At 49.3% G+C, this 26,901-nt stretch overlaps 10 protein-coding genes across 10 annotated transcripts; 4 read left to right on the top strand and 6 right to left on the bottom strand.

Annotated features, from left to right (window-relative positions):
- Positions 1 to 939: 939 nt before the first annotated feature.
- BDR25DRAFT_345923 (uncharacterized protein) lies at positions 940 to 2,058 on the top strand (the record flags this gene model as incomplete). The annotated part of the gene is made up of 3 exons (XM_033694095.1): positions 940 to 1,085; positions 1,155 to 1,343; positions 1,401 to 2,058. Exons 2-3 carry the CDS (start codon positions 1,237 to 1,239, stop codon positions 2,056 to 2,058), a joined length of 765 nt encoding a protein of 254 aa, XP_033542573.1. The 5' UTR covers positions 940 to 1,085; positions 1,155 to 1,236.
- Positions 2,059 to 3,701: 1,643 nt separating this feature from the next.
- Positions 3,702 to 5,757, bottom strand: BDR25DRAFT_238863 (carboxy-terminal kinesin 2; the record flags this gene model as incomplete). Its single annotated transcript, XM_033685650.1, has 3 exons — positions 3,702 to 3,869; positions 3,942 to 5,566; positions 5,658 to 5,757. 3 exons carry the CDS (start codon positions 5,755 to 5,757, stop codon positions 3,702 to 3,704), a joined length of 1,893 nt encoding a protein of 630 aa, XP_033542572.1.
- A 1,625-nt stretch (positions 5,758 to 7,382) lies between these two features.
- Positions 7,383 to 8,836, bottom strand: BDR25DRAFT_345921 (uncharacterized protein; the record flags this gene model as incomplete). The annotated part of the gene is made up of 2 exons (XM_033694094.1): positions 8,588 to 8,836; positions 7,383 to 8,530 (listed from the first exon to the last, which is right to left on the bottom strand). The coding sequence occupies exons 1-2, from the start codon at positions 8,616 to 8,618 to the stop codon at positions 7,383 to 7,385; spliced, it is 1,179 nt and encodes a 392-aa protein (XP_033542571.1). The 5' UTR covers positions 8,619 to 8,836.
- A 933-nt stretch (positions 8,837 to 9,769) lies between these two features.
- On the bottom strand, positions 9,770 to 12,154 carry BDR25DRAFT_82563 (NIF-domain-containing protein). The gene is made up of 5 exons (XM_033699108.1): positions 11,850 to 12,154; positions 10,483 to 11,765; positions 10,281 to 10,430; positions 10,134 to 10,232; positions 9,770 to 10,081 (listed from the first exon to the last, which is right to left on the bottom strand). Exons 1-5 carry the CDS (start codon positions 11,950 to 11,952, stop codon positions 9,869 to 9,871), a joined length of 1,848 nt encoding a protein of 615 aa, XP_033542570.1. The 5' UTR covers positions 11,953 to 12,154; the 3' UTR covers positions 9,770 to 9,868.
- A 1,633-nt stretch (positions 12,155 to 13,787) lies between these two features.
- On the bottom strand, positions 13,788 to 14,876 carry BDR25DRAFT_328432 (uncharacterized protein; the record flags this gene model as incomplete). Its single annotated transcript, XM_033692388.1, has 4 exons — positions 13,788 to 13,993; positions 14,126 to 14,310; positions 14,392 to 14,726; positions 14,787 to 14,876. 4 exons carry the CDS (start codon positions 14,874 to 14,876, stop codon positions 13,788 to 13,790), a joined length of 816 nt encoding a protein of 271 aa, XP_033542569.1.
- A 1,082-nt stretch (positions 14,877 to 15,958) lies between these two features.
- On the top strand, positions 15,959 to 17,500 carry BDR25DRAFT_345919 (protein phosphatase 1 regulatory subunit 7). The gene is made up of 4 exons (XM_033694093.1): positions 15,959 to 16,422; positions 16,469 to 16,765; positions 16,815 to 17,292; positions 17,348 to 17,500. The coding sequence occupies exons 1-4, from the start codon at positions 16,087 to 16,089 to the stop codon at positions 17,362 to 17,364; spliced, it is 1,128 nt and encodes a 375-aa protein (XP_033542568.1). The 5' UTR covers positions 15,959 to 16,086; the 3' UTR covers positions 17,365 to 17,500.
- BDR25DRAFT_360244 (uncharacterized protein) lies at positions 17,371 to 19,024 on the bottom strand (the record flags this gene model as incomplete). Its single annotated transcript, XM_033696217.1, has 13 exons — positions 17,371 to 17,566; positions 17,608 to 17,625; positions 17,687 to 17,799; positions 17,832 to 17,897; positions 17,936 to 17,977; positions 18,016 to 18,159; positions 18,208 to 18,238; positions 18,297 to 18,374; positions 18,435 to 18,548; positions 18,614 to 18,738; positions 18,789 to 18,804; positions 18,845 to 18,935; positions 18,967 to 19,024. The coding sequence occupies 13 exons, from the start codon at positions 19,022 to 19,024 to the stop codon at positions 17,371 to 17,373; spliced, it is 1,092 nt and encodes a 363-aa protein (XP_033542567.1).
- A 1,430-nt stretch (positions 19,025 to 20,454) lies between these two features.
- BDR25DRAFT_378393 (uncharacterized protein) lies at positions 20,455 to 22,125 on the top strand (the record flags this gene model as incomplete). The annotated part of the gene is made up of 6 exons (XM_033697542.1): positions 20,455 to 20,792; positions 20,849 to 20,934; positions 20,981 to 21,167; positions 21,220 to 21,390; positions 21,438 to 21,773; positions 22,076 to 22,125. The coding sequence occupies exons 1-6, from the start codon at positions 20,720 to 20,722 to the stop codon at positions 22,123 to 22,125; spliced, it is 903 nt and encodes a 300-aa protein (XP_033542566.1). The 5' UTR covers positions 20,455 to 20,719.
- A 2,197-nt stretch (positions 22,126 to 24,322) lies between these two features.
- On the bottom strand, positions 24,323 to 25,258 carry BDR25DRAFT_378389 (NAD(P)-binding protein; the record flags this gene model as incomplete). Its single annotated transcript, XM_033697541.1, has 2 exons — positions 24,954 to 25,258; positions 24,323 to 24,893 (listed from the first exon to the last, which is right to left on the bottom strand). The coding sequence occupies exons 1-2, from the start codon at positions 25,241 to 25,243 to the stop codon at positions 24,323 to 24,325; spliced, it is 861 nt and encodes a 286-aa protein (XP_033542565.1). The 5' UTR covers positions 25,244 to 25,258.
- A 255-nt stretch (positions 25,259 to 25,513) lies between these two features.
- On the top strand, positions 25,514 to 26,297 carry BDR25DRAFT_360241 (uncharacterized protein; the record flags this gene model as incomplete). Its single annotated transcript, XM_033696216.1, has 6 exons — positions 25,514 to 25,744; positions 25,781 to 25,807; positions 25,839 to 25,958; positions 25,993 to 26,064; positions 26,098 to 26,200; positions 26,233 to 26,297. The coding sequence occupies 6 exons, from the start codon at positions 25,514 to 25,516 to the stop codon at positions 26,295 to 26,297; spliced, it is 618 nt and encodes a 205-aa protein (XP_033542564.1).
- Positions 26,298 to 26,901: the final 604 nt, after the last annotated feature.

Below are 26,901 nucleotides of genomic sequence, written 5' to 3'. Positions count from 1 at the left end.
CAGCATCGTTTCTCTCTGACATCAGTTCAAATTCCCATCCCTATCCCCATCTCCTTCCTCTCCTCACATCTGTGGTGGGCAAGTGGCGAGATAATGCTCGGCCACCACAACACAAACTCTCTCTCTCCCGGCATGCAGCTACTTGGTTACATTCTGTGGCGTTTCGCATCTGACTCTTCTTACTCTTTCTTGCCACTATCAGCGCAATAACCCTTAAACTTCTCTTCTCACGGCTTGCTTATTGTCTCAGATTACGCATGAGCTGATGGACCAGCTGTGCGTGCATATTGTCTTGGTTCTTGGTGTATATGTTGTGCTATGCAATGTTAGTTGAGGAGATATGTAATCCTTCCTATTCTGGATTTTTGATGACGAGGTGAGGAATGATTATGTAATATGGGTGAATGGGTCTCTGACTCCGATCACGGGGTGGGAGGTGAATATAGAACATTCGTGGAAATTGCTGATTCGCTGTCTTATGGACAGGTACGGGTTTAGGGCTTTTTTTGCCGCGGCGATGGGGTCCATTCCAGGATATCAGGCTTCCGTGACTTAAATCTTGCATTGTGCAGTCACGCACGGGGATAGAGTCAACCGAGGTTGTAGCGCCTCCAAAGGAATCTCTAGATTCTCATTAACTTTTGTGCAGAAGCGCGTGCACACGACTGAATTGCTGGTGGTGGGAGGGTAAATGTCAGTGGCAGGGCTCCGTTTGCGTTCTTTACTCCACCCTACACTTTAGCCTTCGATCCTCGCCATCTGCGTATCATCTTTGCAGAACATTATCCTCTCTACAACTCCCATCTTTCGAGTTCGCCGGCCATGAAGCTCCAAACGCTCTTACTCACTTTGGCCGCTGTCTCTACGTCCACAACCCCTTCTACATCGATATCTTCTCACAACACGGTAGTCGAGACTAGGGTAATTACTACCACAGTAGCCCTCCTCAGCAGCGTCCCATCCACATGGCCCTCCTGGATCTGGCCTCTCCTGCAACCTGCTCGCATAGGGATAGCTCCTCGTATCGACTCTCACCTCCCGCATCCCGTAGTCAACTCTGGTCTCCCACGTCAATTGACATCTACGTCAGTCACACATTCGGTTCCTATGATTCTTAAAAACCGTGATACTAACACAGCTCAAACCCCCACCAGCTCCTCTGCATCTTTGGATTCAAACCTTCAAGGATATTGCTGGGAATACAGTGGGTGCTTACAGGTGTTCGAGCACGTGCGGATGAGTTTTATGAATATTAGGGGCCTGTCGGATCCAAATGACAGACATCAGAACACGGAGTTTCAAAAATTGATGTGCGATCTGGAAACAAAGGGGATAGCTGGACCGTAGGTTTACACCCCTCTCCTCCAACACCTTCAAAATACACTAACACCCCCTCCCAGCAAAGAAGACCTAACTCCCTGCTTCAGCTGTCTCCAGCAAACCTCTCTTGAAACTTCACTAATCGCCGCCCTCTCAGCCACGTTCCACAACTTCTGCGGCACCACTCGTCCATCCGCTTATCTTTTCCTCATCTCTCTCATCGATATCCTAAATAAAGCCCATACACCCTCCTCCGTCACCCCACTCCCAGATTCCATCATGCAAATCACGACCCTCTCCACACTCTTCACGTCCTCCCCCGGTTTAAATGAGGTCCCGTCCTCTCAAACCGTGAGCGCGAGCACGATCACAATGCCACCGTTCCCAAGCCAGTATCTAACGCAGATACCAGAAGGCTGGCCCTACAACTCCGGCTACGGGTTGGCGCGCCGACCAGGACTAAGCGCAACATTCACGGTTACCGATGAACTACATAAACCGGCGGGTCTAGTTATTAATAGTTTGAAATGGTATCCGCGGCCGTTGGGCAAGCAGAAACCTATTAAAGTCACGGATGAGCGGCCAAAGTGGATATGGAGTACTACCACAGTTGCATCTGGAACTAGTTCTGCTTCAGTTAGTTTGTTGAGTGCGAGATCGAAAACGCCGACGACATACACGCTTATACATGATGATTCGATGTCGTCGAGTTCTAGTTCAGATTCGAAGGATACTTAGTTGGGTTTCCTTTGGCAGCGACCAACTATGCTGGCTCCCCCACCTTAGGGGACACAAGGGCCGGCCGTGTAGGATACTTAGAGAGAGTGGGATTGGACTGCGTATGGCACAGGCGTTATGCTGCCGCCTTTGATAGGATTTGGGGTTTAGGGGTGGGGTTAAGGACCTCGGGATGCGTAAGCGTAAGTGTAAGTTAGTTATCTCTAAGTCTGCGATCTGATGGCTGTGTATACCTATGCTATCTTGCGGAATGAGGGATTGTCTGTGTGTATTCACACACCCTGATACATGTATTTGAGTACTTAGACCTAGAGGAGACAGTTCCTAAACATCTGTGATCTCTTCAGAAATCGGCGTCTAGTGTGAATTTCTCGATCCTCCTAAAAGCGATATTATCGAGCATGCATAACATTTTATCTACACTACAAGAACTATGACAGGAGTCTCACTCTGTCTTTGTAAGCAAGTCCTAAAGTAAGGTGAAGTGCAATGAAGAAGGTAAAGGGGTTCAATCGGGGAGTTTATTCACCTGCAGGGGAGATTCTAAAGCCTTAACCAATCACCCTCCTCTGGCAACACCTCTCTAGCCAACAACATCTCTTCCAACATCCTACGAAACTCTCTTAATGATCCAGCCAGCTAAGCAGATTATTATACATCACTCCAAACAAGGACATGTTAACAAACCCCACCCCACTATAATCTCCTTCTAAAGCCAACAGTTTTCCAGACGTATAAACATCACCTGACGAAGCAGGATCTGAAAGAGATCACACAAGCATTAAAATCAAGTATAAAACGACAACAAGCTGGTCGCCGCGTCGTATGGACAAGGTGGTAGGACGCTCTACGCTAAAGATGCGCGCGAAGCTGTTATTGTACGTGACAGTAAGGATTAAAAGATGGTGCCAAGGGTAGGCTATCGGTGTAGGCAGAGACTTTATGAGTGCTCCTAACACCTCCCCAATTCAAAAATATTCCGTAGCACATGTTAGGGACTTGTTAGCTAAAATTCAGGTATTTTACATATCAATGTGAAGCTCCTTAAAAGACATTCCACGGATTGTGCATTTTTCCTAAGCGTTAAGATGGCTTTTCGCGACCCTTTCGTGTTGAATGTGGTTTTCTGGTTGAACCAGGGAGGGTCAAGTGGACGCTCACCTTGGCGCGTGAGGCGAGTACGACTTTTTTTACGCTCGAAAGGCGGCGGATGCGGGTGGGAAGAACTATACCTTCCTAGAGGTAATTAGGTGGCCTCCCGTACCCCACCTCTCCCTCCACCGCCATCCTACCACGGGAACTGAATTTGGGGCAAAGCCTAGGGAACACATCACGACGACGAGGAGAATCGTAATGAATATCGACCGTGGATTTGCTTCAGTATCATAGCACAGCATAGGCTGTCAATTACCCAAACACCAATCCCACCCGATAGCCCAAAACCCAAAGCCCGAAGCCAGGAATGCCGGCTTGCCAAACGCCGTAGTTGCAATTCAACTACAGAAGCAAAAGTTGGTGCAAAAGAGATAGATGTATAAACATCACCACGCCCCCACTCCTCAACACATTCTCAACACAATTCCTTGAGCGTTCATCCGCTTTTGACGTCCACACACCCTACCACACCTGGCCTTGCACAAAATCTACACTTTGGTCTGTTTCTTCGCTGTTCCAATATGCGTATTATGCACCTTCGTCGCAAACTTCAAACTCGTAATCGTTTCCTGCAGATGCGCTTGCAGGGGAGAGACCATTACGAACATGAGAGTCTTGCTGTTTCCGCCGAGAGAATATTGCAGGAGGTACGTAAGCTGCCATACATTAGCAAAGTCCGCAACCCTAGCCTCGCACCTCAGAACTAGGGGATAATGGCGTAAACATACCTTCGAATTCCTGTACGGAACATGCCCCTCCTTCCCACTCCCCAACCTATCAATAACATCCCCCAAACAACTCAAACTCTTATTAATATTCTGCGTCTCCTTCAACCTCACCCCCTCAGCCTTTGAATGCTCCAATCTCTCACTCCCTGCTAAATCCACAAGATTAAGCGTACCCTCACTCTTCTCGCCCGTAATCCCATTCTCCCCTACTAGCTTAAGTATAAACACAGAATGACTTCTCGAAGACCGTTGATTCGCCTTCGTGGCCGCCACACTCCTATTCTTGCTTGCAGTTTTTAGAATTTCCTCGACGCGCTGGGGACCATCGAGAGTGACTGTTACTGCGTTTTCGAGAGTCGTTGTTTTTTTGACCGTGTCGTGGCGGACTTCGAGTTTCTTCTTGTCGAGGTCTTCGGAGCGGCCGAGGAGGTCATTGTAGGTTTCGTTGTAGACTTCGACGAAGGAGCCTTCCATTTTGTAGCGCCATCCTTTCTCCTCGAGACGTGTTGCTTCGGAGTAGATCTGGGCTGTGGCACGTGGGATCATACCGTCGGGGGAGGACATGGTGTAGGTTTTTCCGGAGCCAGTTTGGCCGTAGCAGAAGATGCAGACATTGTAGCCGTCTAATGCGCTCTGGACAAGTTGGCTGATCTCTTCGAACACTTCTCCGTTTTGGGATTGTGGGCCGAATACACGGTCGAAGGAGTAGGAATATGTCGCGGTGGTGACATTGCCGAGCGCGCTCTGCTTCTCGGGGCCCTGCACATAGACCTCTTTGCTGTCTGCATCAGAATCTGGGAAGGAAATTTTTGCGGGATCCGTCTCTGTATCCGTATTCGTCGGTCGAACACGGCACATGACCCGAATGTTTCCTTTGAGCTCTTGGACTTGGTTATGGAGTTTACGCCGAAGCGTCTCTTCCTGTCGAAGTTTTTCATTGGCAACCTCTGCGGCCTCGATTGCCTCTTGCATGCGTCGATGCAGGTCGTTGAAAGCCTGTGACTGTGCTTGGCTGTCCGACTCGAGAAAGTCAATTTTAGCCTTCATTGCCTTATTCGCAGCATCCAAGGTCAGGTTATGGGCCGTTGCTTCAGATAGCTGACCCTGAAGGGCTACCTTAAGGTTCCTCTCCCGGTCGAGTTCCCACTTCACATTTATCAACTCGCCCTGTACCAGCTGTGCTTCTCGCTCCTTGGTATCGACTTCAAGTCCGACATTCTTGATTTTCAGTCCATACTCCGTTTGCAACTGGTGCACCTCGTGCGCTCTTCTTCTCTGTTCTTCCTCAACTTCGGTCTTCAGCTGCTTCTCCATCCGCGCTAGTTCTTCGCTATGCACCTTGAGGAGCTTGTCGATCTGAGTTTCGAAATCCTTTCGAACCTTGTCGGCGGCGTTCTCGTTCTCCTTCCGCGTCCGCTCTGTGTCTTTACGATAGCGGTCTTGAACGTCGTCCATATCAATGCGATGCTTTCGTCGTAGGTCATCGACTTCGAATGTGTGGTTTCGTCGTATTGTCTCCAATTCCAAGTTTGCGGTTGCTATGTAGCTCTTAGTATCCTTAAGGTCTTGTTTGAGGTCCTCGTTGATCGCCGTAACTGTTGTCCGGATAGCCTCCAACTCGTTCACTGCACAAACGAACCGGTCAGCAAACTTCCCGACATCGGAGATTGTTGAATGAGGGTTGAAATCAGGGCATATCAGCCAAAAGCCACATACCCCTAGCCTGCAAGACCTTGATCGTCTCTTTCAAATTGCTCGCCTGCGACAGCGCATCTCCCTCCATCTTCTGTTTGAAGTTCGCAAACTCGCGTTCCATCGCCTCCATCCGACTCTCCGTATCGAAAGATAAGACTGGAGCAATATCGTTAGTAAACCTGTTAAGATACCTTGGTGTAGGTTGAGAAGGAGTGACTGGGCGAAGTTTCGACCGAGAAGTAGTCTTGAGAGTAGAAGAAGCCAGCCCCTTAGTAGGCGTGGCTCGTGGAAGACATGAAGGGTGTTTAAAAGAAGAAATTTCCATGTCCTTGCCAGACGTCGTACCACGAATGACAGGCTGACCACGCGTCTCAGTAACAGAAGAGCCCAAAGAAAGAGCCCTAAAGCCATCTAAGACGTCCTCGCAGTCGGTATTCGCGGCGCTTTCGACGGAAGGGCTTGGTGGAAGTACAGATGGAAGGAGAGAAAGCGACGGCGGAGTTGTCGTCGAAGAAAAGTATCTCTTGCTGAAGAAATCTGAAGGCACACGGTATTTGGGCTTTCGACACTTGGAGACACTGAGAGAATCTTGATTCCGGGTATTGGTGGTAATAGAAAGAGGGAATGCACCTTTGCTTGCGGGCCTTTGCTCTTCTTCATGCTGTGCTATTGCAGAAGCAGGACGAGATCCTTCATGATGGGACTTGCTTCGACTGTGCCCGTAGGCGGATTGCGGCCGGAAGGTGTTCGTAGCCGGAACTCTGGAGCCAGCGCCAACACTCCCGCTAAAGGATGAAGCAGAGGTATGCTTTGAGATGTTTGACGAGGGCATGCGCGAAGTCGATGCCGAGAAACCATTGCGAGCTCCCTGTGCTGCTGTGGCTTTGACGGCGTTGCTGACTGGACGGGAGGTCGGAGGAGCGGCAGCCTTTGAGTTGTAGGCTTCACCAGCGCGTTCTTGCAGTGTTTTCCGTTTCGCAGGAGGCTCCGGTACTTTCACCGTCAGTATAGCGGGCGAGATAAGACGAAGAGCAGTCTTACGGCCACTTGGCTTGTGTTTCATTGATCCAACCGGAGGCCCCATCGCTCTACGAGAGTTTGTCGCCGCATCGGTCAATTCGCTGAGGCCAGTTGCGCCGTTCATTCCGGTAGGCGACGAGGGAGGTATTTGATACTTCGCTGGGGGCCTCAAGCCAGATGACCTCGCGGGAGGCTGCAACGAGCAATTACTGTTAGCACTAGAGATCTTGCACGGAGAATGCGACATTCGAAGACGAACCTGGTTCTCTGTCGCGGTATCCATAGCGCACAAGTACGATACAAGCAGGTTGGAAAGAGGAAGGAATATCACCAAAACATTCTAAATTTCAGCGAGAGTGTGGAGGGCGACTTCGAAGCCGGCAATGTTGTCAGGTCGAGCGCCGAGTTTGTTGGAGGTCAATGTTGTTTTGGGTGGTAAACAAGAATCCCGGTCAGACGCTACGGCAACCTCGGCCTAGCGCGGGAAATGGGTGGTGCTCGTGCGTTCTGCTCGTCAGGCATCGCATCAACTTGGCATTAATGGGCTTCAAGGTGAATGCGAACGTAGATAGATAACGCTGAATTCATTTCGCCCCTTTCCTCTACGCTGAGCGACAATGCCCAACCACAATGCATATCCCACCTGATCTACTCTAAAAATTCCCCTCCAACTTCAGCCATCTCTCTCTCCCATTCCCCCATACTCCACGTCCCAGATTACCCTCTCTACCTCCGTCTCTTTCTCCAGACTTTTACAAACTCAATTTTATCCTGCACACCTAACCCTACCCTCTTCACTCTCCCTAGTCTAGCCAGATCCTCACCCACTCTATCCAGCACCTTCTGCTCATCCTTCTTCACCTTCCCTCCTACTCCCTCCGTCTCCCCTTCACCGCCATCCTTAACGATCCCATTTCTCAAATGAAGGCTGTCGAAGATGTCCGTGTCAACGACCATATCTACCCCGCTGCCTTTGCCTGCTGCCTTCTCACCCCAAACAATCGGAGAATCCAGGGTGGGATTGTTGTACATGCTCCTCGCGATCCGGACGCGCATACAATGCGTAGGCTTACTCAGCAGTTTCCATAACCATAAAATGTAGTTTCCCGGAACCGGCGTCGTGATATCGCCTGGTGTATAGCGCACATTGACTGGGTAGATGCGGGTTTTCGGGTTAGCGGTTAGCAGACTAGGACAGAGGGGCAGAATCCCTCGGCCATTCGTCGTCGTGCACTCGGGAAATACGCAAATTATAGATTGCGGGTGTTTCGCTTCGAGTTCCTTCATTGTGACCAGGTTATCTGGATTTCCCGGGAAGATGGATGGAGGACCGAAGGCGAGAAGAATCGCGCGGAATAGAGATATCCGTTCTACCTTCCGCGTCGACGGATATGAACGCGTGAAAATCGGACAGAATATCCCCGCCAGATACAGCGGATCGAGGGGCGAGGTAAAGGACGACGCAATGATAGTGCCTGGATGTGGGAGATGGCCCGGCACCTCTGCAAGCTTCCTGTAGCGCGCACCTTCCTCAGTACGTCTGCTCTTCCGAAGATGGTAGATACTCATCGGTAGGGAATGGTATCCAGCGACGCACAGCGCAGGATCTATGTCGACATACCCTCTCTTGACGCCATCAACCTGTAGATCTACCCACCACACCCCGGGTATCGCGAGTATGAGCCATAGGACGCCTTTCCGCACAAGCTGCGGCACAGGCAGCCACTCGAGGACCAGAAAGTAAAAGAGGGAAAGGAAGAAGACCGGGGGCACGCGGATGACGAAGAGGAGGATGTGGAGCGGTGTCCAGAGCGAGCTGGCTGGTGGGGTAGTTACAGGGAAGAAGGGCGCAATCGCGGTGCCTAGAAGCGCAACTGTCAGCACCGTGATATCTCAGATATGTGCATGATGGTGAAGCAGCAGATGCTTACCTTTGTCCCGGAACTGCGAGTACTTCTCCATGGCGAAGGAAGACAGAGTGAAGAAAAGTTGTCAGTGCCACACGTGGGCGCAGTACTGCCGGTCCATGAGGCGAAACTGGAGGGTCAAGAACGAGGGATTTGGTAGATGGCTTCCTAATTATGACAGCTGCAGGACCAGTCTGTCGACCGAATTTAGGGCTCGGACGTCGTTCGGCCTTCTTTGTCGCGAATCAGGGTGCGTGGCCGAGCCTTGCAATTTCGCGAGACATGTGAAATCGCTTCCCGCCAAGATAGTCTCAGATGCCATCGACAAGTTAAGGTCGGTCCGAATCATCCGCTAGCTACAGATCACACCCCCTCAAACTCAAAACGCATGCAGTGTGAGTTTCCAGTATATATTCATCTGCCCAGCCTATTCACTACATCTCCTCGCCATTTCAGTACATCCACATCCCCACAACCACATTCACCAACAACGATCTCTCAACTGCAGGCGGCACTCCCTACCAATAACAAAGAAATCCCTCAATCCCAGACGCTTGTAAGAAATAAAAAGGGCCCAGTCCACAGGGCAGGGAGTTGCAGCAAGCACGCTCCAGTCGTGGAGTAACACATATGCTCCAGTCAGAAAGACTTGGAAAAGAAAACAGGGAAATCGGCGATGATTAATTGTGAAGTCCCGCCAGCAATGCAATACCAAGCTCAGAAGACAAGAAGAAGGGTTCTGTACATAGGAGAAGTAGTTGCTGATAAGTTCCCGCTCGCTGGAGAGGGCAGAAATCCAACGCGGTATGCCATATTAAACTCTCGCCCACGCCCGGCCCTGCTGATGACATCCTATCCATCTCCTTTTGCGGCCATCTCCTTTTGACGAAAAGAAAGACCCTCCGTTTGTGGAAGGTGTGAAGGGTAGGTACTTTTATAGAACGACACAATCTGCGCGACTGAGTGACCTCTTGGCCAGGAAAGGGGTGATGTGAATGGAGAGGGAGAGAGAACAGGGTCTGACAGCAAGCAAAAGCCCGAAATCTTGATCAGAGAAACGCTGCAATGCAACTCTCTTCTAAAACCCGAGCCCCGAAGCTGTAGCATAACGCCCGCTCATGATGCAGATTACAAATTGATTACAAAAGTACAATCTAAAAGCTAGTCGATGCTTTCTTCCGAATTGAATACGAGCAGCGAACGGTCAGAGACAGACCAGTCCGACTCCACAGACGTTGAACGTTGGGGTAAGGTCCTAAGATGTAGTAAACCGGTTTCATAAACATGTAGGCGGTTAAGATATCCTTACAGCGCAACATCGAGCACCAAACTAACATCACTCACTTGGGGTCCGGCAAGGTCCTCAAGAACGGGTATCAGGTCGAGAAGTTCGTTATCGTGAGCATCAGAGAACCAGCTGCTGATTGGGACGGCGTGTTGCGGGTGGAAGATGTACGACGTGGGCGAGTTGTCAATGATGATAGTCTCTCGAAGGTCTCGGCCAATCATTGATAGATCCTGCATGTTGGTTAAGTTTGAGTTTGAAACACTTGGCAAAGCTTCGTCCTACCTTCACGTAATTGCCCTGGTGATTGAAGCAACTCTCTCGGAATAACCGGTGGTGTACTACGTTATGAATGTCCAATTGATCAAGCAGAGGGTCACCGTACTATAACAGATTAGCGTATCAGAACGTAAATACTTCACATCAACTCACCTTGGAGACGGAAGCTGTGAACACAACCACTTCATACAACTCGCCAACTCTCTTCATGAAGGCATCAACACCAGGTCGCTTAATGACGTAGACATTGTGGTACTGTCCCTCGATTTCTACGGGAATGGTAAAGTCGGCTTGGTGAAGGATCTGGTCACTTGTTAGTGTTGTCAAACGCAGCGTAACCAACGGCTTGAATTACCTTGAAGCTGCTATGCACTAATGTCTCGTCTAAATCGAGTACTAGACACTTCTTCCCTTTGAACTCTGGCTTGATCTGGGGGAGTAGACAAGTTTTCTCAGATGCGTCCGGTAGGGGTGGGTTTGGTGCATCTTCGTTCTGTGGGCCCGGTCGTCGATTTTCAGGCGGGGGTGGAGGAGGTAAGTCAACCTTTGGGTGCATAGTATCTTTCCCAGTAGCTGGAATTATAGCATTGGTCTCTCCGTCGTGGGGTACATGGGGGACATGGGGGACATGAGGGACCTCTTCTTTTGAAAGAGGCACCTCGTGTTTCTCTTCCATATCGGTGTCCATCTGCTCCTGCTGAGCCGTTCGGTCATGTATCAATTCCTGCCCCTCTTGAGATACGCGAGGTTCTGGCTGGACTGGTGTTGTTCCAGGCGTGGGTCCTTGGACTTCAATCGAAGGACTAGATACTGTATCTAGGCGGCCAGGCTGATTAGGCAAAGGCGGGAGCGGCTGATCTAGGGAATTTTTTTTTGAGGTTGACGAAGTCCTCATCACGATCTTGGGCGGCGTCTCTCCTGAAGGCCTGTCCATGGTAGCGTCGCCGTGCATGGGCTTCTCATTCTCTCGGCTGGGTCCATACGATTCGCCCGTCTTCTCGTCAAATGGCTCCTTCGAGTCTGCCGTGCTAGATTCTGCTACGTTGGGGTCTTGCTTTTTCAGAGGCGTAGGCTGGCTAGTTCGACCTGCTTTCACCTTGCCGGCCTGCTTCGCGTTCTCTGGGGCTCCTTCCTCTACAGGATGCGAATCTTTCGGCGTACCAAAGCAGCTAAAACACGAGAGTAAACCGCCTGCTTTTCTACCTTTGATTCTTGTCGAGCTTTCGGGTTGCTCTAGTGTAGGTGCCGAGGCTGCTTGCTCGACCTTCTCCGATGTCGCGGGGTGCGGCTGAGAGTGTTTGCTGCTCGCAGTGCTTCCCGCCCTCCGCTTGCCGATAAAACTGCGCTTAGAATGCTTGGATCCCCGCCCGATGCTCTCCGAGTCTGCCACTGTGGCCCCACTCAACCCTGTTCCAGTCGGGGTGGACTCGTCGTTCGTTTGTGAGGATGAGCGAGGGATATTTAGAAACGATCGCTTTTTCTTCGGCTCACCGTCAGTCGCGGCGGCGCTCTCGCCACCCTGTGTAGACCGCGAGCCTGTTCTCTGGAGATTCTCTGTTGATGGTGGACCGCGCGATGCTGACCGCGGAGGGGGAAGCTGTGCGTTTGGACTGGGGGCTGGGTTCGTTTGTGGACCTGCTTAAGTGACCGTCAGCGCGGCATTCACTCTGGATACTCTTTCACACAACATGAGCTTGGGGGTGTGATGTGCATAGGACGTACCGGCACCGTTTGCCTGCTCGGAGGTGTCGCCCGCCAGAGCCTTCTCGGAGGCCACAGCCGGCCCAGGGGGATCCGCCGCAGTGTGCAGAGGATCGTGGCTCATGGTTGAGCTATGGGTGCCTATTCAAGGCGCTGGAGCTGGCGCAGCCGTGATTTGCAATGTATTCGATGCCGATTGCTCCTCGCGTTGTCGCGTGGTGGAGTTGCCTCGTGGAGGATGGAGGATCGATGTTCCGGCGCGGCGCAGAGCGGACTTTCTTCGATTTCCCGAGACGCGGCAATTGACAGGACGCAGGGGATGTATTCGGAGTCGCGCGAGATGGAGGAGGCAGTTGCAGAGGGCGCGGCGTGGGTAGGAGTGCGAGCGAGCGTCCTCGAGCGGTTGCTGTGGGAGGAGGTGCAGATGTAGGGGGGAGCTCGCGACTGGTCGTAGCGTTAGATGAGGCTGGTTCCTCGCCTAAGGCGCTGGCGGAAATGAGCACGCCGCCTTCACTTTTGCTGCTGCTGTCAGCAGCAACACCACGCTCGCCTCTGGGAGATGCGTAGATGTTCAAGGGTGGGATGCGTCGCAAACGGGACTGTGAATGTGAATGTGAATGTGAATGCGAGCAGAAGTCGGTCGGAAGGTCGCCGAGCACGCAGCTTCGTTGGCACTGGCAGTGCTCTCGTAAAAGACCAGTTCTGAGGGCCACCCGTGAATTAATCCACTGCCTCGTCCTCTTGGCTTGCGACTAGCACGCGTTCGTATTAGCAAGCTGCTGGTCGTGATGCGCCGGCCAGGCCTGGACATGTCCTCCTCAACTTCAACCACCACTCTTCCAGCTGGGCGAGTGGGTTTACAAGCGCAGGGCCAATTGGGATGCGGTGCATGCGCTCGTTGATGAATGCAGTCACACGAGGGTATGCAATCGCCTGTGGTGGGCCTGGTAGCAGCAGACTCCCTTCCGCAACTCGAATGCTTCGACTTTCTTTTTCAAGAACCGCAAACTGCCTCCCCCCCTACCCCCGTCTGGATGCAAATCTATATTCAACTTCATGCGCGTCTTGGAAGCTTCCGTTCTTTGTGGCCGTTTTTGTGCAGCCACACGCCGCTTTGCCCGTGCGACGGGCGGTTAACATCTTAGCACATCTGCACAAGGAACCTATCACGAAGCACATCAGCCGTCCCCGCCCATGTCTCGCTACTCTTCATCCCAGCCTGCAAAAGCACTTCTGCCGCTGGATCCTGGCTCTTAATCATCCATGATCCCATCATGTCTTGGACCTTGCAGGAGTTCCTTCGATCCCTCTTCCCCTTAAAGTCGCAACGACTTTGACATGACCACTGTCGTGTTTGGAAAGCCAGAGCCCTGGGTCGAGTTGTGGAGTCAACACTGTCACATGCTAGATGGGAGGAGTTGCATGACTAGTACCATTCATAGGTTTGGCTCATGAAGCGGCCCGTTACACTGAAAGTCATCCTCTCAAGTGCCGATCCCTACAGCGTTCCATGTATGGAACGTCATGGGGTCGAATATTGCTCTATGAAAGGGTGTCGTGGTGTTACCAGAGGGTTGCGCGTCGATAGCGACTCGTATTGAGGGCGAGAATAAGATAAGGAAGGAGAGTGGTTGTCAGTGGATCGAGAAGCGTGGATATGATAGACCCATATTGTGGTTGGAGTAAAGTTAGGCTTTTATGTCAACTGTTTGAGTGAAAGGAATGATTCAGCCATGAGAGACATTCCTGGTTCGTATTGTCACGTCCTTGGAAAGGATGACACACATTGGCTCTTGATGGAGATCTTTTTCCAATACCTTGCAAAGGGAAAATAGTCCGCTTGAATCATAACCAAAAATTGGATTCGACGAGCGTATATATATGTATGAGGCAGCAATCCTGAACAAACTTCAGTTTCAAGTCCCAAGCACCCTTATGATAGTGCACGCTTGCAGCACCTTAGTAAAAAAGCACATGCGTTGCATTGTCTCCCAGAGCATCCCTCATTGCCTCCGGATAGACTTTCATGAACATGTCTCGTGCTGCGTTCCCAACAAATACTGGACATTGAATCTGATCAGCAATTCCTTCCAATATGTAGTTCTTCACCAAGTACATGAACTCGGTTGGTGTCTTGACTATAAAGGACCAGATCCGATGAGTTACTGCTTAGCGAAGGCCGGTGGGAGCCGAAATGTCCCTATACCAGGCTTGGAGTGCATCATTATCTGTGAGCGCGAGCAGCCTTGTCAGAAGCTCCGGGTTTAGTGTTGGAGCAGCAGCGAAGTCATAGATACCGTCAATGCTCATGACAGCCGCTATTCTGTGTTCGGAGGCAGCTCTTGCGGCGGTGAGTCCATGCATGGAGTTCCCGACTAGCCCGATCTTGCTCATGTCGACATTCGACTGAGTGGCAAGGTGATCAAGTACTGGTGTCACCACTTTCTCCAACTTGTGAGTGACTCCAAAGTTCTGATACCGTCTCACGTCTGGTTGACCAGGGCCACCATAGCAGCAGACGTTGTAGCGACGCTCAAGTGCCACAACGCCATGTTCTTGTTACATCTCTTCCATGGACTGGTCAAACCCGTTGCCCATGGTGATAGTTGGCCACTTCTCGTCCAAAATTTGGGACGTAGGGAAGAATAAGATAGGTACTTCGAACCCTTCTGCCGGTGCTCTTAGCCTCTCTCCTGGAATAGACAGAAGCTTCATCGCTCTGTTAAAACAATACATCTGCTTCTCCCAACAGTACATGATTCTTCGATCGTTCCAATTGTCATGAAGGAAGAGGTCGTCACTGCGAAAGTATGTGCAGGCACGATACATTACCTCTCGAATAGAGACTAGATTTGTCGACTTCTCCGCTTGAGAGAGGACCCATTCGGTGCGTTTGATCTAAGTAGCGTAGTAAGATTCAAAGTCTCTAGGTGTGATTTCGGAGGCAGTAGGTAGCACTTCGCCGACATCAGCGCCCCCATAGTGGGAGTGAGCTAGTGTTCGAAGGAGTTCGAAGTGAAAGCTTTCTTCTGAGCTTAGACGAAGCATTGTGGGCTTGGAGGGCGTCATTGGATTTGCGCAGAATGAGGAAGGCAAATTTAAAGCAAGTTGTTTCGACGGGATCCGCTGGACCAGGAAAATTACGACTGCGTTTGAATCCAAGCTGTTATATGCGATTGCTTGAGTGCCTGTTACCTAAGGGGCAAGCCTCATCGCTAGATGGTACATTGTCGCAGCACCCTGCAACTCCCTTCTTCAGCATGATCGCAGGTTTTTGTGGGTCCTTCGGCATGAATATATAGCTGACAGAGTTGCAGGTGTAGTTACATGACATCTGTAAGGTGGTGCTGACCAAGAGTTAAAAACATTGACTATCGCGGCAATCATGTCAAGGCTACACGTTCTTCGAGCAAGTGACTCTCATTACAAACGACAATCGTTCGGTCTTCGTAAAGATTGCTGTATACACCAGATACTGCGCAATTTGGCCGTTGCGATGAAGCCCGCTTTGAAAGCAGACTTTGCTCTCAGCCGAGATTGAGGCAGCTGAGAGGCGAAGGATGTTCGGGGCACTAAACATGACACGAGGAGCAAAAATCGAAACATATCGCCAGTTTTGACTAGTACTTGGATGCTACTTGTAGTGGACAAGAAACTGTACGAGCATAGGAGGAGAAATGACGCTGTGGAACGAAAACTGTGAATGAGCAACAATAGCAGGCTAGAAGGTAGGAAAGGACATCGAGAACATGCTGCTCTACTTCCAGAAGGATGTGTCTTGGCCAGCCGTGATATAATGCCTGCTGCCGAATGTCCATACGGCTAGAAGAGGGGAGAATGGATATTAGAGTGTTAGAGAAGATGAATCTTGGTCGATGATGCCGGGTGCCAAGACGAAATAAAACGCGGAACTGTGACGCGCGAGAGCTAAGCTCATCGCGCAGAAGCATGCTTTTCCAAGCTTCTTCAAAATTCAAAACACGGCTTCTATTGAATCTTTCCTGGTCGGAGGGTTACTTGAGGCACAGCTCGACGACGATAATCACCCCATAGCTCACGATCCTTGCACAAATTTCACAACCGTGGCTGCCTTTCACCGACTTCCGTGCATAATCATTTCACCACTGCAGCATCCACCGACACCAACACCAACTCCTCCTTGTCTCTGTAACGTCTCCCTTTTCCACTCTCTCCTTCTCGACCGCCGTCTGAACCATTGCCTTTACGCTACAGGCCCGGCTACTGCACCAACACCACCATGGCCGGCTCGGAATCTGCCCCGCATGTCGAGCTCGACCCCGCAGCAACAAACGACAGCAACGAAGCGCGCGATCATGAGGGCAAGGACCACAAACCGAGGGACAGCAAAGGCTGGGACGGGAAATTGAGGCTAGACAAGAATGCACTGACAGCAGATGCGGATGCTCAGAGCGAGCCAGAGATGTCTGAGGATGAGGGTCCCCCTCCCGAGCAGCTAGCCGCCGACGAAGATTTGCTGGACGACGTCAACGAGGACGATGAGGATATTGACTTGATCCACTGCAAGGTCTCAAGCATCCCAGCCCTGAGACTAGAGAGGTTCAAGAATCTTCAAGTATGCATCCTTATGCTTTACGAATTACCTTGCTAACACATTACAGCGTCTTTGTTTACGTCAAAACCAAATATCGCACGTTGAGCTCCCAGAATCACTTGCACCCACGCTACACGAAATCGATTTTTATGACAATTTAATCGCACACATCAAGGGCTTTGATGCCTTCACTGAGCTGACCTTGCTCGATCTATCGTTCAACAAAATCAAGCATATCAAGCGTCTCAATCACCTTACGAAACTGCGAGAGTTGTACTTCGTACAGAACAAAATCAGTGCAATAGAAGGCTTGGACGGGCTAAGCCATCTCCGGGAGCTGGAACTGGGCGCGAACAGGATACGCGTAGGTCCATTGTTGCGTGTTCTGGACAATAAAACTTACTTTGCTGTAGTCAATAGAGAACCTTGAAACCTTGACGGCTCTGGAGGAACTGTGGTTAGGGAAGAACCGAATCACCGAGATCAAGGGCCTCGACACGCTGAGCAACCTCAAAATTCTCTCCATTCAATCGAATCGACTCACTGCCATCACCGGTCTTTCCAACCTCAAGAACTTGGAAGAACTACACATATCACACAATGCGCTCACAGACCTGTCGGGACTCGAGTCCAATACCCAGCTTCGAGTCATGGACATAAGCAGCAACCCAATCGAGCACCTCACTGGGCTCTCTCAGCTCAAAAAGCTGGAGGAATTCTGGGCAAGCTACTGCAAGTTCAGCAGCTTTGAAGAGGTAGAGAAAGAATTGAGGGACAAGGAGGAGCTGAAGACGGTGTACTTTGAGGGCACTCCGCTGCAGACGAGCCAAAGGGCGCTTTACCGGAACAAGGTCAAATTGACCTTGCCACAAGTCATTCAAATCGATGCTAGTGAGTCACGCCCCTCCTTCACTCGACTGTAACATAACAAGCTGACCTGGTGCAGCATTCGTGAAAGCCTAGAGACTCCTAGATTTTTGTTTTCGCAGTCTTTTGCTCTTGAATGGATTTTGGACATATTGATTCTTCGCGTGCTTTCACGCTTCTATTAAAGCGGGCTTGGTAGTTGACGCCCTGTTTCTTTTTTTTTTTTTTTTTTGCATTGGCATGGTGGTATGGGTACGGCAAGCAGCACACCGTATGATCTGGCATTGCAAGGCGTTCGCTGACTTTCCCCTCTTGTCATTTTTTTTAAACCATGCTGACATGATGATGAAATGTGTTCTTTCAATCCCCATGTCTAGGAATTAGAACGTTCCACTTTACCAAAACCTCCTTTACTCACTCAATGTAAACATCATGGGCCAAGCAAGCACAATTCTTCTCGCATGATTGCGCAAAGTCAAGGTAACCCAGCCCACAATCCCCAGTCCAAAAAAAAAGAGACTCCTTGTATTTCTTAATTCCCACATCCACGGTCAATCTCCCACAGGAGAAGTGTAACGCAACCCACATAACCAATCAAGATGTACCTTCCCGCTGTCCCAAGCTGTCTGCTTTCTACAGATTTTCATGAACTGCCGTTTAAGGCAACTTCGCGTGCCGCCCGCTGCCGGACCGACTGGGTCCCAGTGCGCTGGGTGGTGATCGGATGATTTTTGCATAGACGCAGACCTTTTTAGGAGGTGTTTTGCGGGCCTGGGTTGGCTGGGGATTTTTGCGGTTGTGTTGCGTTGGAAACGATTGAGGGGACATGTGATAGATCTCGAGTCCGAGGTCTTCGTGAAGTATCCTTGAAATGGAAGAAGGGGGAGAGCACTTTCCACCGTTATTAAGAAGGAAAAGTATAACAACCCTATAATTCACCGAGAAAAGCAACACACACCAATCCACCATCCTTAAACACGACAGAAATCCCACCGTCACATCCCCCACATATTCAACCTTAATCCAACGTCAAATCTTTCCTCCCAGTCTCGAAGTTCATATCCTTGTATTTCGCGCGAGAACGGAACTCATCGTCGCTTTGGGCACTGGAAGACTGCTTTTAGGACACTTCCTTCCGAATTAGGGTTAGGAGGTTGGGATGTTACGAAACTCTCGTCTTCCCTATTTTAGGCTGAAGGATGAGGGACAGGTATCTAAGCACATCCATCGGAATTTTGCAACGGCGCGGGACGTTCACGAAGGCATTTTGTCCCAGATGCCTGGTTAATGGTTGATGATCAGGAAACGGCCAGCCTTCTTTTGAGGTCGCTCCTTTCGAGATGACACGTTCAACGTACGGTAAAAGTACGACAATGCACCACCAACTGCCTTAACATCTTCGTAAGAATTCGGCGAGGTAATCAGAGTCAACCGAGGAGTATGCATGACATAGCATCCGATGCAGGCAAACTACTGTACGTACCTCACATCCTCATTTGCTCTTTGCTGATCCTCTCAACTTCAAGAGCCTGCTGACTTGATCCCGTCTTAGTAAAAAAATCATCCTAGTAGACACTCATCGATGAGGTAGCTGTCCCTGCGTCTGGCTATTCCCCTCTCATCCTCGCCTTTCTCCATGAGCGCGGCCCGGTGCGGAGCTGCGTCCGCTTAATAGTATTCCCCCGCCTTAGAATAAACCATAGGAAGGGTGCTCTCTAGGACCAATGGCGTTGCTGGATGAACACGCGTCACTCATGGCGTGTCCTGATTCCCAGAGGGGGTTCCGTCGCTCTTTTTACCCTCTTATGTACTGCAGGATGTGGGGAACCAACATTTGGCCTGTCATCAGACGAGCCACACACGTTATCCACTGGGGGGAAAAGATCAGATTTTCCGGACTGAGTCTCGGTCCTCTTAGCTCGCAGACCCCTACTTCCAGAATCGAGATTCGCGGTATTGCGTGCCGTTGGCTTGACCAACATTTCACCGATCATTCTACAATCCTTACATCGACATCCTCGGGTTTCGCATATCCACTCGTAAAAGAGAGGATGATAGAACAAGTTTCACCGCCAAATTCCGAACTCAATTTTAATCCATCTGTTAAGCGAGGCTCAAGGTCGTCATCAGATTTGGTGTCAAGGTGCTTACAGTGTCACGGTCACCCAACGTTCGCAATGCCTGACTCGAGGTACAGGCCCCACATTACTGAGGTCCTCGAATTCCCATCCGAGCAATATCTCCGCATACTAAGTATCAAACCAGTGTAGCCGAAGGTTCAGCTGCAATTGCGACATGCAAGGCCGAAGCCCATCATGATGCGATTGTCCAAATGTTTGGGTGATCATTCACGAGATCTCCAACAGCCTCTTCGTATCGCTACTTCCTGTTGCTTGGAATTGCGTTCATCCGCTTGTTTGCGCCGCTATCACCAGCACGTTATCTCCCCCTCCAGTGTCAGCTGTTTTGCCTCATTTATGCGGGCGTTCTGAATCTTCCGACCACTCGTTAGTGCCAAGTGCTATCCAAACCGAACTTCGGGTCCAGAGCAAACAGCCACCTAGCTCGGTTATAACATGTCCGCTATTGCAATTTTCAGAGTACGCGGAATCGCCTCCGCTGTCAACTAGCACCAAACTTTTCAGTGTGCTTCAACAAAGTTCCGCCAGTCAAGGAGTGACAATGATGGCAACCTGAGTACCCGGCCAATGTTTGTTGACGTACAGAATAACAGACACGTGTTATGGGGAAATACGAATCCGACACTGTCATTAGTTGCTACCCACGTTGACTTGCATTGATGTGCGGTTTAGGCTAATTTGCATTACCTGCAAAACAACAGACCCTCTCAACTCTCAAACTGTAGAGTTGCAGTGGGTGCGTAACTCCCCCAAAACACGATCAGGCTTTTGAACGCCTCCAACTCCAGTCAAACGGTTGAACATTATTTACCGGCAGGTTCGGATACTAAGCTCCCCAACAATGGTCACCAAGATTTACACATTAGTTCCGGATCGAGACCCAGACTTCATCCCATTGGCCATTTGCATGCAATGCACGTTTGTCACTTGATGATCTTGGCAACCTTGACAAGCTAGCCCTATGGACCATGAACTAGCTGTGAGGTTCGCAAATATAAAGTTTCGGTTCATGCAGAGTACGGAATAGTTCAACCAGCTAATGTGTCGTCCCTGCAGGGAACAGCTCGTTGGTCTAGTACCTGAGTTATGAGCGGAGATATCCACCATTTTCTGGTGGCAAGCAACTTCAGGACATCATGCCATGAAACGGTACCAGCCCCAGCGTACCGAACACCGTAGGACCCACCTCTTGGTATAGTCTTGCATCTTTAAAAGGTTGTCGGTACTCCCTAGTAGTCTATCAGCTTCACCGCGCTCTATTGCTTCGCTTTACCTAACTCCATCTTGAACTACACCTTACGGCCAACACCATGGATCGTGCCGACGAGCAGGCTCGACAAGACTCTTGCACTGGGGTTGCAACAGCGATGACTGCTGTGTCGGGTAAATTTCCTCCCTACCAACGAGCCATTCAATGAGCCAAACTAACACACTACTAGTCATCATCGTAGCACTTCGATTCTATTCACGACAGATCATTGTTCGTAACTTTGGAAAGGACGACTGGATGATGCTGGTGGCATTGGCATGCGCTTATAATGTGGTCAAAAGCTCATCACTAACACAATTAGATCTTCACAATTGGATATCTCGCTTGCATATACGTTCTTCGCGAAAACGGGATGGGGTACAGTGGCAATGAATTGAAGCTGTCGCAAATGACGAACATGATTACAACCACGCTTGGAATCGAAATCATCTACTACATCGTCGTCTACGCTATAAAGACCTCTATTCTGTTTTTCTATCTTCGCATCGGTATTGAACCTTCCTTCGGGTCGAAGAACCAAGTTCTGATATCTCGATCTAGCGGTTGAGAAAAGCTTTGAACGCGGCTGCAAGCTCACCATCTGGTTACTGACAGTGTTTGTTGCGATTTGCGTCATCTGCTGTCTCACACAGTGCATCCCTCTTCACAAGATGTGGGATTTTACCGGCTTAGTCAATGGGCACTGCATCAACACCACTGCTTTCTTCTATTGTATGTACTCCACAACCATCCTTCAGTGCCTGCTAATCCTAGCGCAGTCACTTCCTCGTTCAATATTGTCACGGACATCTGGATCCTTGCCCTGCCAGTCAAGACGCTCATGTCTATTCAGCGACCAGGGCGCGAAAAAGCTGCTCTCATTTTCGTGTTCGGTCTCGGTATCTTTAGTTGTATTGCCTCTATCGTCCGACTCCACTCGATTCGCATTTACACGGAGTCAAAAGACCCCTTCTACGACAGTGTCCCCATCAACATCTGGAGTATGATCGAAGTCAACATTGGCATCTGGTGTGCATCTATCCCCTCCCTCAAAGCGCTTTTCTTCAAAGCTCAGCGAGAGCGCACTCGCGGGACTGCGGGCTACAAGTATCACAGTCGCGACAAGAGTGGCAGCAAATCTGGACAAAAGACATCTGCGAAATATATCGGCGGCAGCTCTAGCGATCGATCACAGGCCACGACGAATACTCCGAATGAAGAATTTGACATGATGCCAATTACGAATCCAATGAACGAGCCGAGGGTGCTGTTACGGAAGGAATCCAATATCGATAGTGAGCGCGGTGGAAGTGAGGAACGCATTTACTCCCCAATTGCTGATACTCGGGTTTGAAACTTCGAAACCCTCTCACAAGCTAATAATCCTGGGTAAGGCCTTGGGTGGTTTCTTTGTTAGCATTTTACAAGCGGAGTTGCTTGTTCTACGATAACCCGACTTGGCAGTAGCTAAGACGGCCGCATTTCAAGTAAAATTTCAGAGCCCTGTACTTGGCCTGAGCAAAGGCGTTTCGTATAACCTACCTTGTTCTTCATCCTTGAAAAATTGTAGTCCAGGCTGAAAGGGCCTTGAGACTTATTTTTGTGACAGTTAACAACCCTTGCTGTCCTCAGCCTTAAGAGATGCGGAATGTGGAGCACAGAACCGACGATCAGTTCAGTTCTGGTCGCGGAGTATTTGGCCCCGGTCGAGCTGCAGTGCGAGCTGCACAGCAAGCAGCAAACATCTTGGCCGAGGGTGATGAGAAACACGCATTTTGCAGCATGCACGGGCTTGCATGAGTTCTCCAGCTTTGGCATGCATGATTGGGAGCGGCAGATCCCGGCACTGGGCTGGAATAGTGAGGGAGGGAATGCCTCTGCAACCTGTCCATAACCGTAACCTATCGCAACCCTAGAAGTGGATGAAATAAGGTTCCTGGAGCTGTCTCAGATGAATGAGTGTCGTTGGGTGGCGTGGAATGTGTTACCGAATCGGGTTAGGAGGGTTCGCGTACCTTGAATACGAAAGCGTGGGTATAGGAACTCTTCCAACACTCCTTGATATCATAACGCTTTATCGTCTAAGGGTGCGAGATGTATTACGGGAGGCTTGGAACTGACTTTTGCTTTTGTGTTGTGCAATGGGATGGAGTAATTGCTTTGCTGCACGAAAGCGGCTCAACTCTACTATTCGCGATGTCATGGGTATCCTTCGTGTGCTTTCGAGGACGCTATGCATTTCGTGGGCGACTATACGAGAGTCGGAGCCGAATTTTTTTTACAACAACGACTTCACAATTGATCCTAAGCAAACTTTGCCCAGGGCATTCTCTAGTAACCTTCTGTTACGAATGTAACGACTAATGAGTATATGGATATTTTAGGCTGTCGCTTAAAGCAAGCAAAGATGCTAGGGAAATAACAAAGTCTGTTTAGGACAAGCACAGCCTTAGTTATGACGCCTATTATAACCTAGACATGTGACCTTGCGCTAAACCTGTCTTAGCAGTATAGGAAAATCTAGAGGAGACGCTAAAGAAGGCTCCCGCAGATCCTCGCATTCTGTGACCACAGAGCACGCTAAGACATTTATAGGTTTATAGTCTTCTTAAGCTGTGTCACGGTTAACTAAGACTTGCCTCGGACTCTCCCCGGAGAGCTCTAATACATATATATCCTTTCTCGAGCCCCTGAGTCTCCTCAAGGATTCGTCTATCACTATACCCATCTTCTGCGCTACTCCTAAGCTAGACCTAAGCCAGCGAGGCGTTGCTGTATAAAACCTAGTTCTGTAGTGAGGACACAGTTCTTCTTCATTAAATTCAACACTGTTATCAGGCATTTACCAGCTGCTATTACAGTCACCTCCTGTATTAAGATAGGAAGCTAGTTAGGATCTAGAGGACTAGACATTATAGGAAGCAAAAGAGAGCAAGTAGAAGAAGGCTCTAGAAACAGGAATTATTACTAGAAGCTTACTAATCTTTGCTTTTCAGCTTTAAAGGCATAGAAGACACAATTAAGCTTTTAAAGAAGATCTAAGTTAGATATCTAACTAGTGACTTCACTGCGCTTAATTTTATCTTAAAATTTTTTAAGAAACTAATGTAGGCTTTATAATTTAATAGATAACTAGTGAGAATGTCTAGCTTACTCTATCTAAAGCTACGGCGTTATAGTTAACACCTAATTAGGGTATCTTAGGAAACTAGTGCTATGTTAAATAGAAAGAGTTAAACTAGAGGCAAGAACAGCCTTTGACGCGACGGTGAATCTTGAAGCGGCATTGCGCGCCCTGCACAAGCCCGACCATCCAAGGGTCTTGTGAGCAGCTGCTGTATGTATCAACCAAAAAGCTGGGCGCAAACAGTTGGAGCAGGTTTGGATGATGTGGAACATCTATAAAGCGGCAGAGCGCGTAGTGGGCTGTCTCAGACCAGGACTAAATAATCCAAATCCCGAACACTTTTCCCGTTACTTCTGTCGATCTGGAAAAGCTACAGCCTACGGGGAGAAGCTAGATCTGCAAACCATGACAGGGAGCCGAAACATGGTGCACAGGGACGCATAAAATCACCACCAAAAGGACTAGAAGGAAAGCCCAAAATTTAGCTGATTGAGTTTGCTAGATATATCTACTGACACCTACATACTACCACCTCCCTCACTCATGATCCGTATTTGTGGTAATCAGATCCCACTCCTTCAACAAATCCTCAGTCTGTCTAATCTTGTTCATAATCACCAGTGGGGAGTCTGACCCTAGCGCTACTCGAATCGGGATTTCTTTGCCCTCAGCAAGACCAGTGTGCGTCAAAATATCAATCAGCACCTTACATCCCTTCTTCACGTCCCCAGGCTGATTATTATCCACCTCCGTAAATTTCTTCCGCAGGGCTCCAACCTCCGTCTCATCATATGCCTTAATCCGAACTGCCGATTCAACCCTCGCAGCAGGGTTCAAAAATCCCGTTCTGAAATATCCCGGCTCTATGGAAGTCACTTTGATATTGAAAGGCGCGAGCTCAGCGCGCATAGCTTCAGAAATCCCAGAACAAGCCCATTTGGAACCGCTGTAAAGCGCATAGCCTGCTCCTCCCACCCACGATGCAATGGAGCCGAAGTTCGAGATTGTCTTTTCGCCGCAGGTGCTGCGGAGGTAGGGTAGGAAGGCTTTGCTGACGTTGAGCATGCCGAAGACATTTGTATTGAAATGATCAAAATCTTCTTGTGGTCTGTGGATATATTAGAATAGGTCAACACCACCAGAGGACCACTTTAAGATTAATGCTTACGAGGTCTCCTCCACCGCACCCGCGAGGATGTATCCTGCAGCATTAACAAGATGCGTGATGTAGCCGTGTTTGTCATTGGCTTCTTTCGCAGTCTTCTGCAACTCAGGGAGGGGGGAAGTCACGTCTAGAGTAACTATGTCAGCTCCAGCTTCCTTGAGATCCTGGATTCTGGTGGTGCTGCGGGCGCTAGCAATGACTTTGTGGCCGCGCGAGAGAGCTTCGAAGGCCATGTATTTGCCAAATCCGGAGCTGGCGGCTGTGATGAACCAAACGGGAGTTGGGGAGGACATGTTCGTTGAATTCGGTGTGGCTCTTTATATAGATGAGTTACGATTTGGTTGTGTGGGAGTAGGTAATGGGTTTCGTAGAGGTTGAGTGTGAGGGAAACCCTTGTCAAGATCGCAACTTGAGGTAGAAGTAGAACTGGTTGTCTATTGTCCCGCCCTTCCTCACCTTATTATATACACTCCCTCCACCTTCACTTCCTCTGACCACCAATCCCTCTTATCACCGATCTCTCCTAACCCCCAGCCCATAACGTTATCTAGCACAAGACATCTATGCCATCACACCGTCCTCCGAAGGGGCGCAGCTCCACAACATCCCTGCCAACTCTAACTCCAACATACTCGTCACTACTCGTCACTGCAGCCGTTGCAGTGAGTGTATTGGGCAGCCACCATATACCATCTAGTTGGCGGCGTTTATTGGCTGCTGAAAGCCTCTTGCTGAGTCTGACTAAGCGTTGTTTATGGGTGGTGGGCTTGGCGAGAAGCCGAAATTCGTCGGATGTGCCTTAATGGATCGGGATTCGGGCTTCCGGTTAGGTTAGGGATCGCGAGCATGAGAAAGGGGTGAAGTGGGGGCTGTTTGGTGGGATGCCAGGTTTTGCTACAAAGGCAGACGTTGGAGGACATTTTGGAGGTGGAGTGGTTGGAAGAAGGCGAACTAAGGGCTGTAGTCCTAATTGGTAATAATCCAAGAGTCGTAGAGACGGGAGCGGTAGTAAGAGATAGATCGAAGGTGGCCGTATGTTGAGGACATGCTATTCCGGACATTGGCTGTGTGCCTCTTCTACACGACTTATCTCATCTCTGAAGCCGGATTCGTTGTCCGGTGATTCCTTGACGTACCATGTCGCAAGTCGTATATTTCTACCTACTTTAGGAAGCATGAAAACTTTCCGTGTCCTCTTCTCTATGTTGCCATGCTAAGTATTGTATCGCTAGACCTACAAGCCAGACTGAGTCACTTTCGTGGCGGATCACGAGCGGTGTAGGCAAACTCATCAAGTGCTTATCTCAAGTGCTCGGCCAACTGTGCAGAGAAGCTCGGAGCCCCTGAGGACCCTCTCCCCCTGCGAATAGAAGGGGCTACCCCTACTAGGTCCTCTACTAACAAGGCTAGCTAATTAGGGGCGTAAAAACGCTTTCTCTGTCTAGCTGTCTAAGAGACTTTTGTTAATTTTTAAGTAATATAGTAACTATAAACTTTCTCTAATATGCACTAGCCTAACTAAGAATTATTATAGCACTACTACTATACTTTTAAACTAAATTAGATTTTAATAAGTAATATATTTTACAAGCAACGCAGTCTACACAAGTAAACAGTCTACTCTAACAAACATTTTGTACTTAAATTGCATTTTACTCTACAACACCTACATTAATTTATTAAATAATAAATAAAAATCTAATTTATAAATAGTCCAAGTTTTAACTTTGTAACTTTACTAGTAGCAGTAGTTATATGTTATGTTTTCTTTTACCTATCTCTACTAAGTCTTTAGAATAACATACTACGCTAATTTATAAATGTCTTGGAAAAGCGGAGCTTAGAATAGTAAGAGGTATATATTAGTAGTAAAACTTTAACTTCAACTATCTCTATTAGTTTTAATCTAAATTAGATAATTAATAGCTTATTTTAAAGCTTATTTTAGCTT

This window comes from Lindgomyces ingoldianus (genome assembly GCF_010093535.1).
Source record: "Lindgomyces ingoldianus strain ATCC 200398 unplaced genomic scaffold BDR25scaffold_37, whole genome shotgun sequence".
Classification (NCBI taxonomy): Eukaryota; Fungi; Ascomycota; class Dothideomycetes; order Pleosporales; family Lindgomycetaceae; genus Lindgomyces; species Lindgomyces ingoldianus.
The sequence above is the reverse complement of the archived record's forward strand: the minus strand, read 5'-3'. Positions and strand labels throughout refer to the sequence as shown.

Excerpts from the sequence above, each read along its gene's own strand:
- BDR25DRAFT_345919 (XM_033694093.1), top strand. The coding sequence starts at position 16,087 with ATGGCCGGCTCGGAATCTGCCCCGCATGTCGAGCTCGACCCCGCAGCA. Across the intron at positions 16,423-16,468 it reads AGAGGTTCAAGAATCTTCAA|CGTCTTTGTTTACGTCAAAA; the intron begins GTATGCATCCTT and ends AACACATTACAG. Across the intron at positions 16,766-16,814 it reads TGGGCGCGAACAGGATACGC|TCAATAGAGAACCTTGAAAC; the intron begins GTAGGTCCATTG and ends ACTTTGCTGTAG.
- BDR25DRAFT_82563 (XM_033699108.1), bottom strand. The coding sequence starts at position 11,952 with ATGAGCCACGATCCTCTGCACACTGCGGCGGATCCCCCTGGGCCGGCT. Across the intron at positions 10,431-10,482 it reads TAGTGCATAGCAGCTTCAAG|ATCCTTCACCAAGCCGACTT; the intron begins GTAATTCAAGCC and ends ACAAGTGACCAG. Across the intron at positions 10,233-10,280 it reads TCACAGCTTCCGTCTCCAAG|TACGGTGACCCTCTGCTTGA; the intron begins GTGAGTTGATGT and ends AATCTGTTATAG.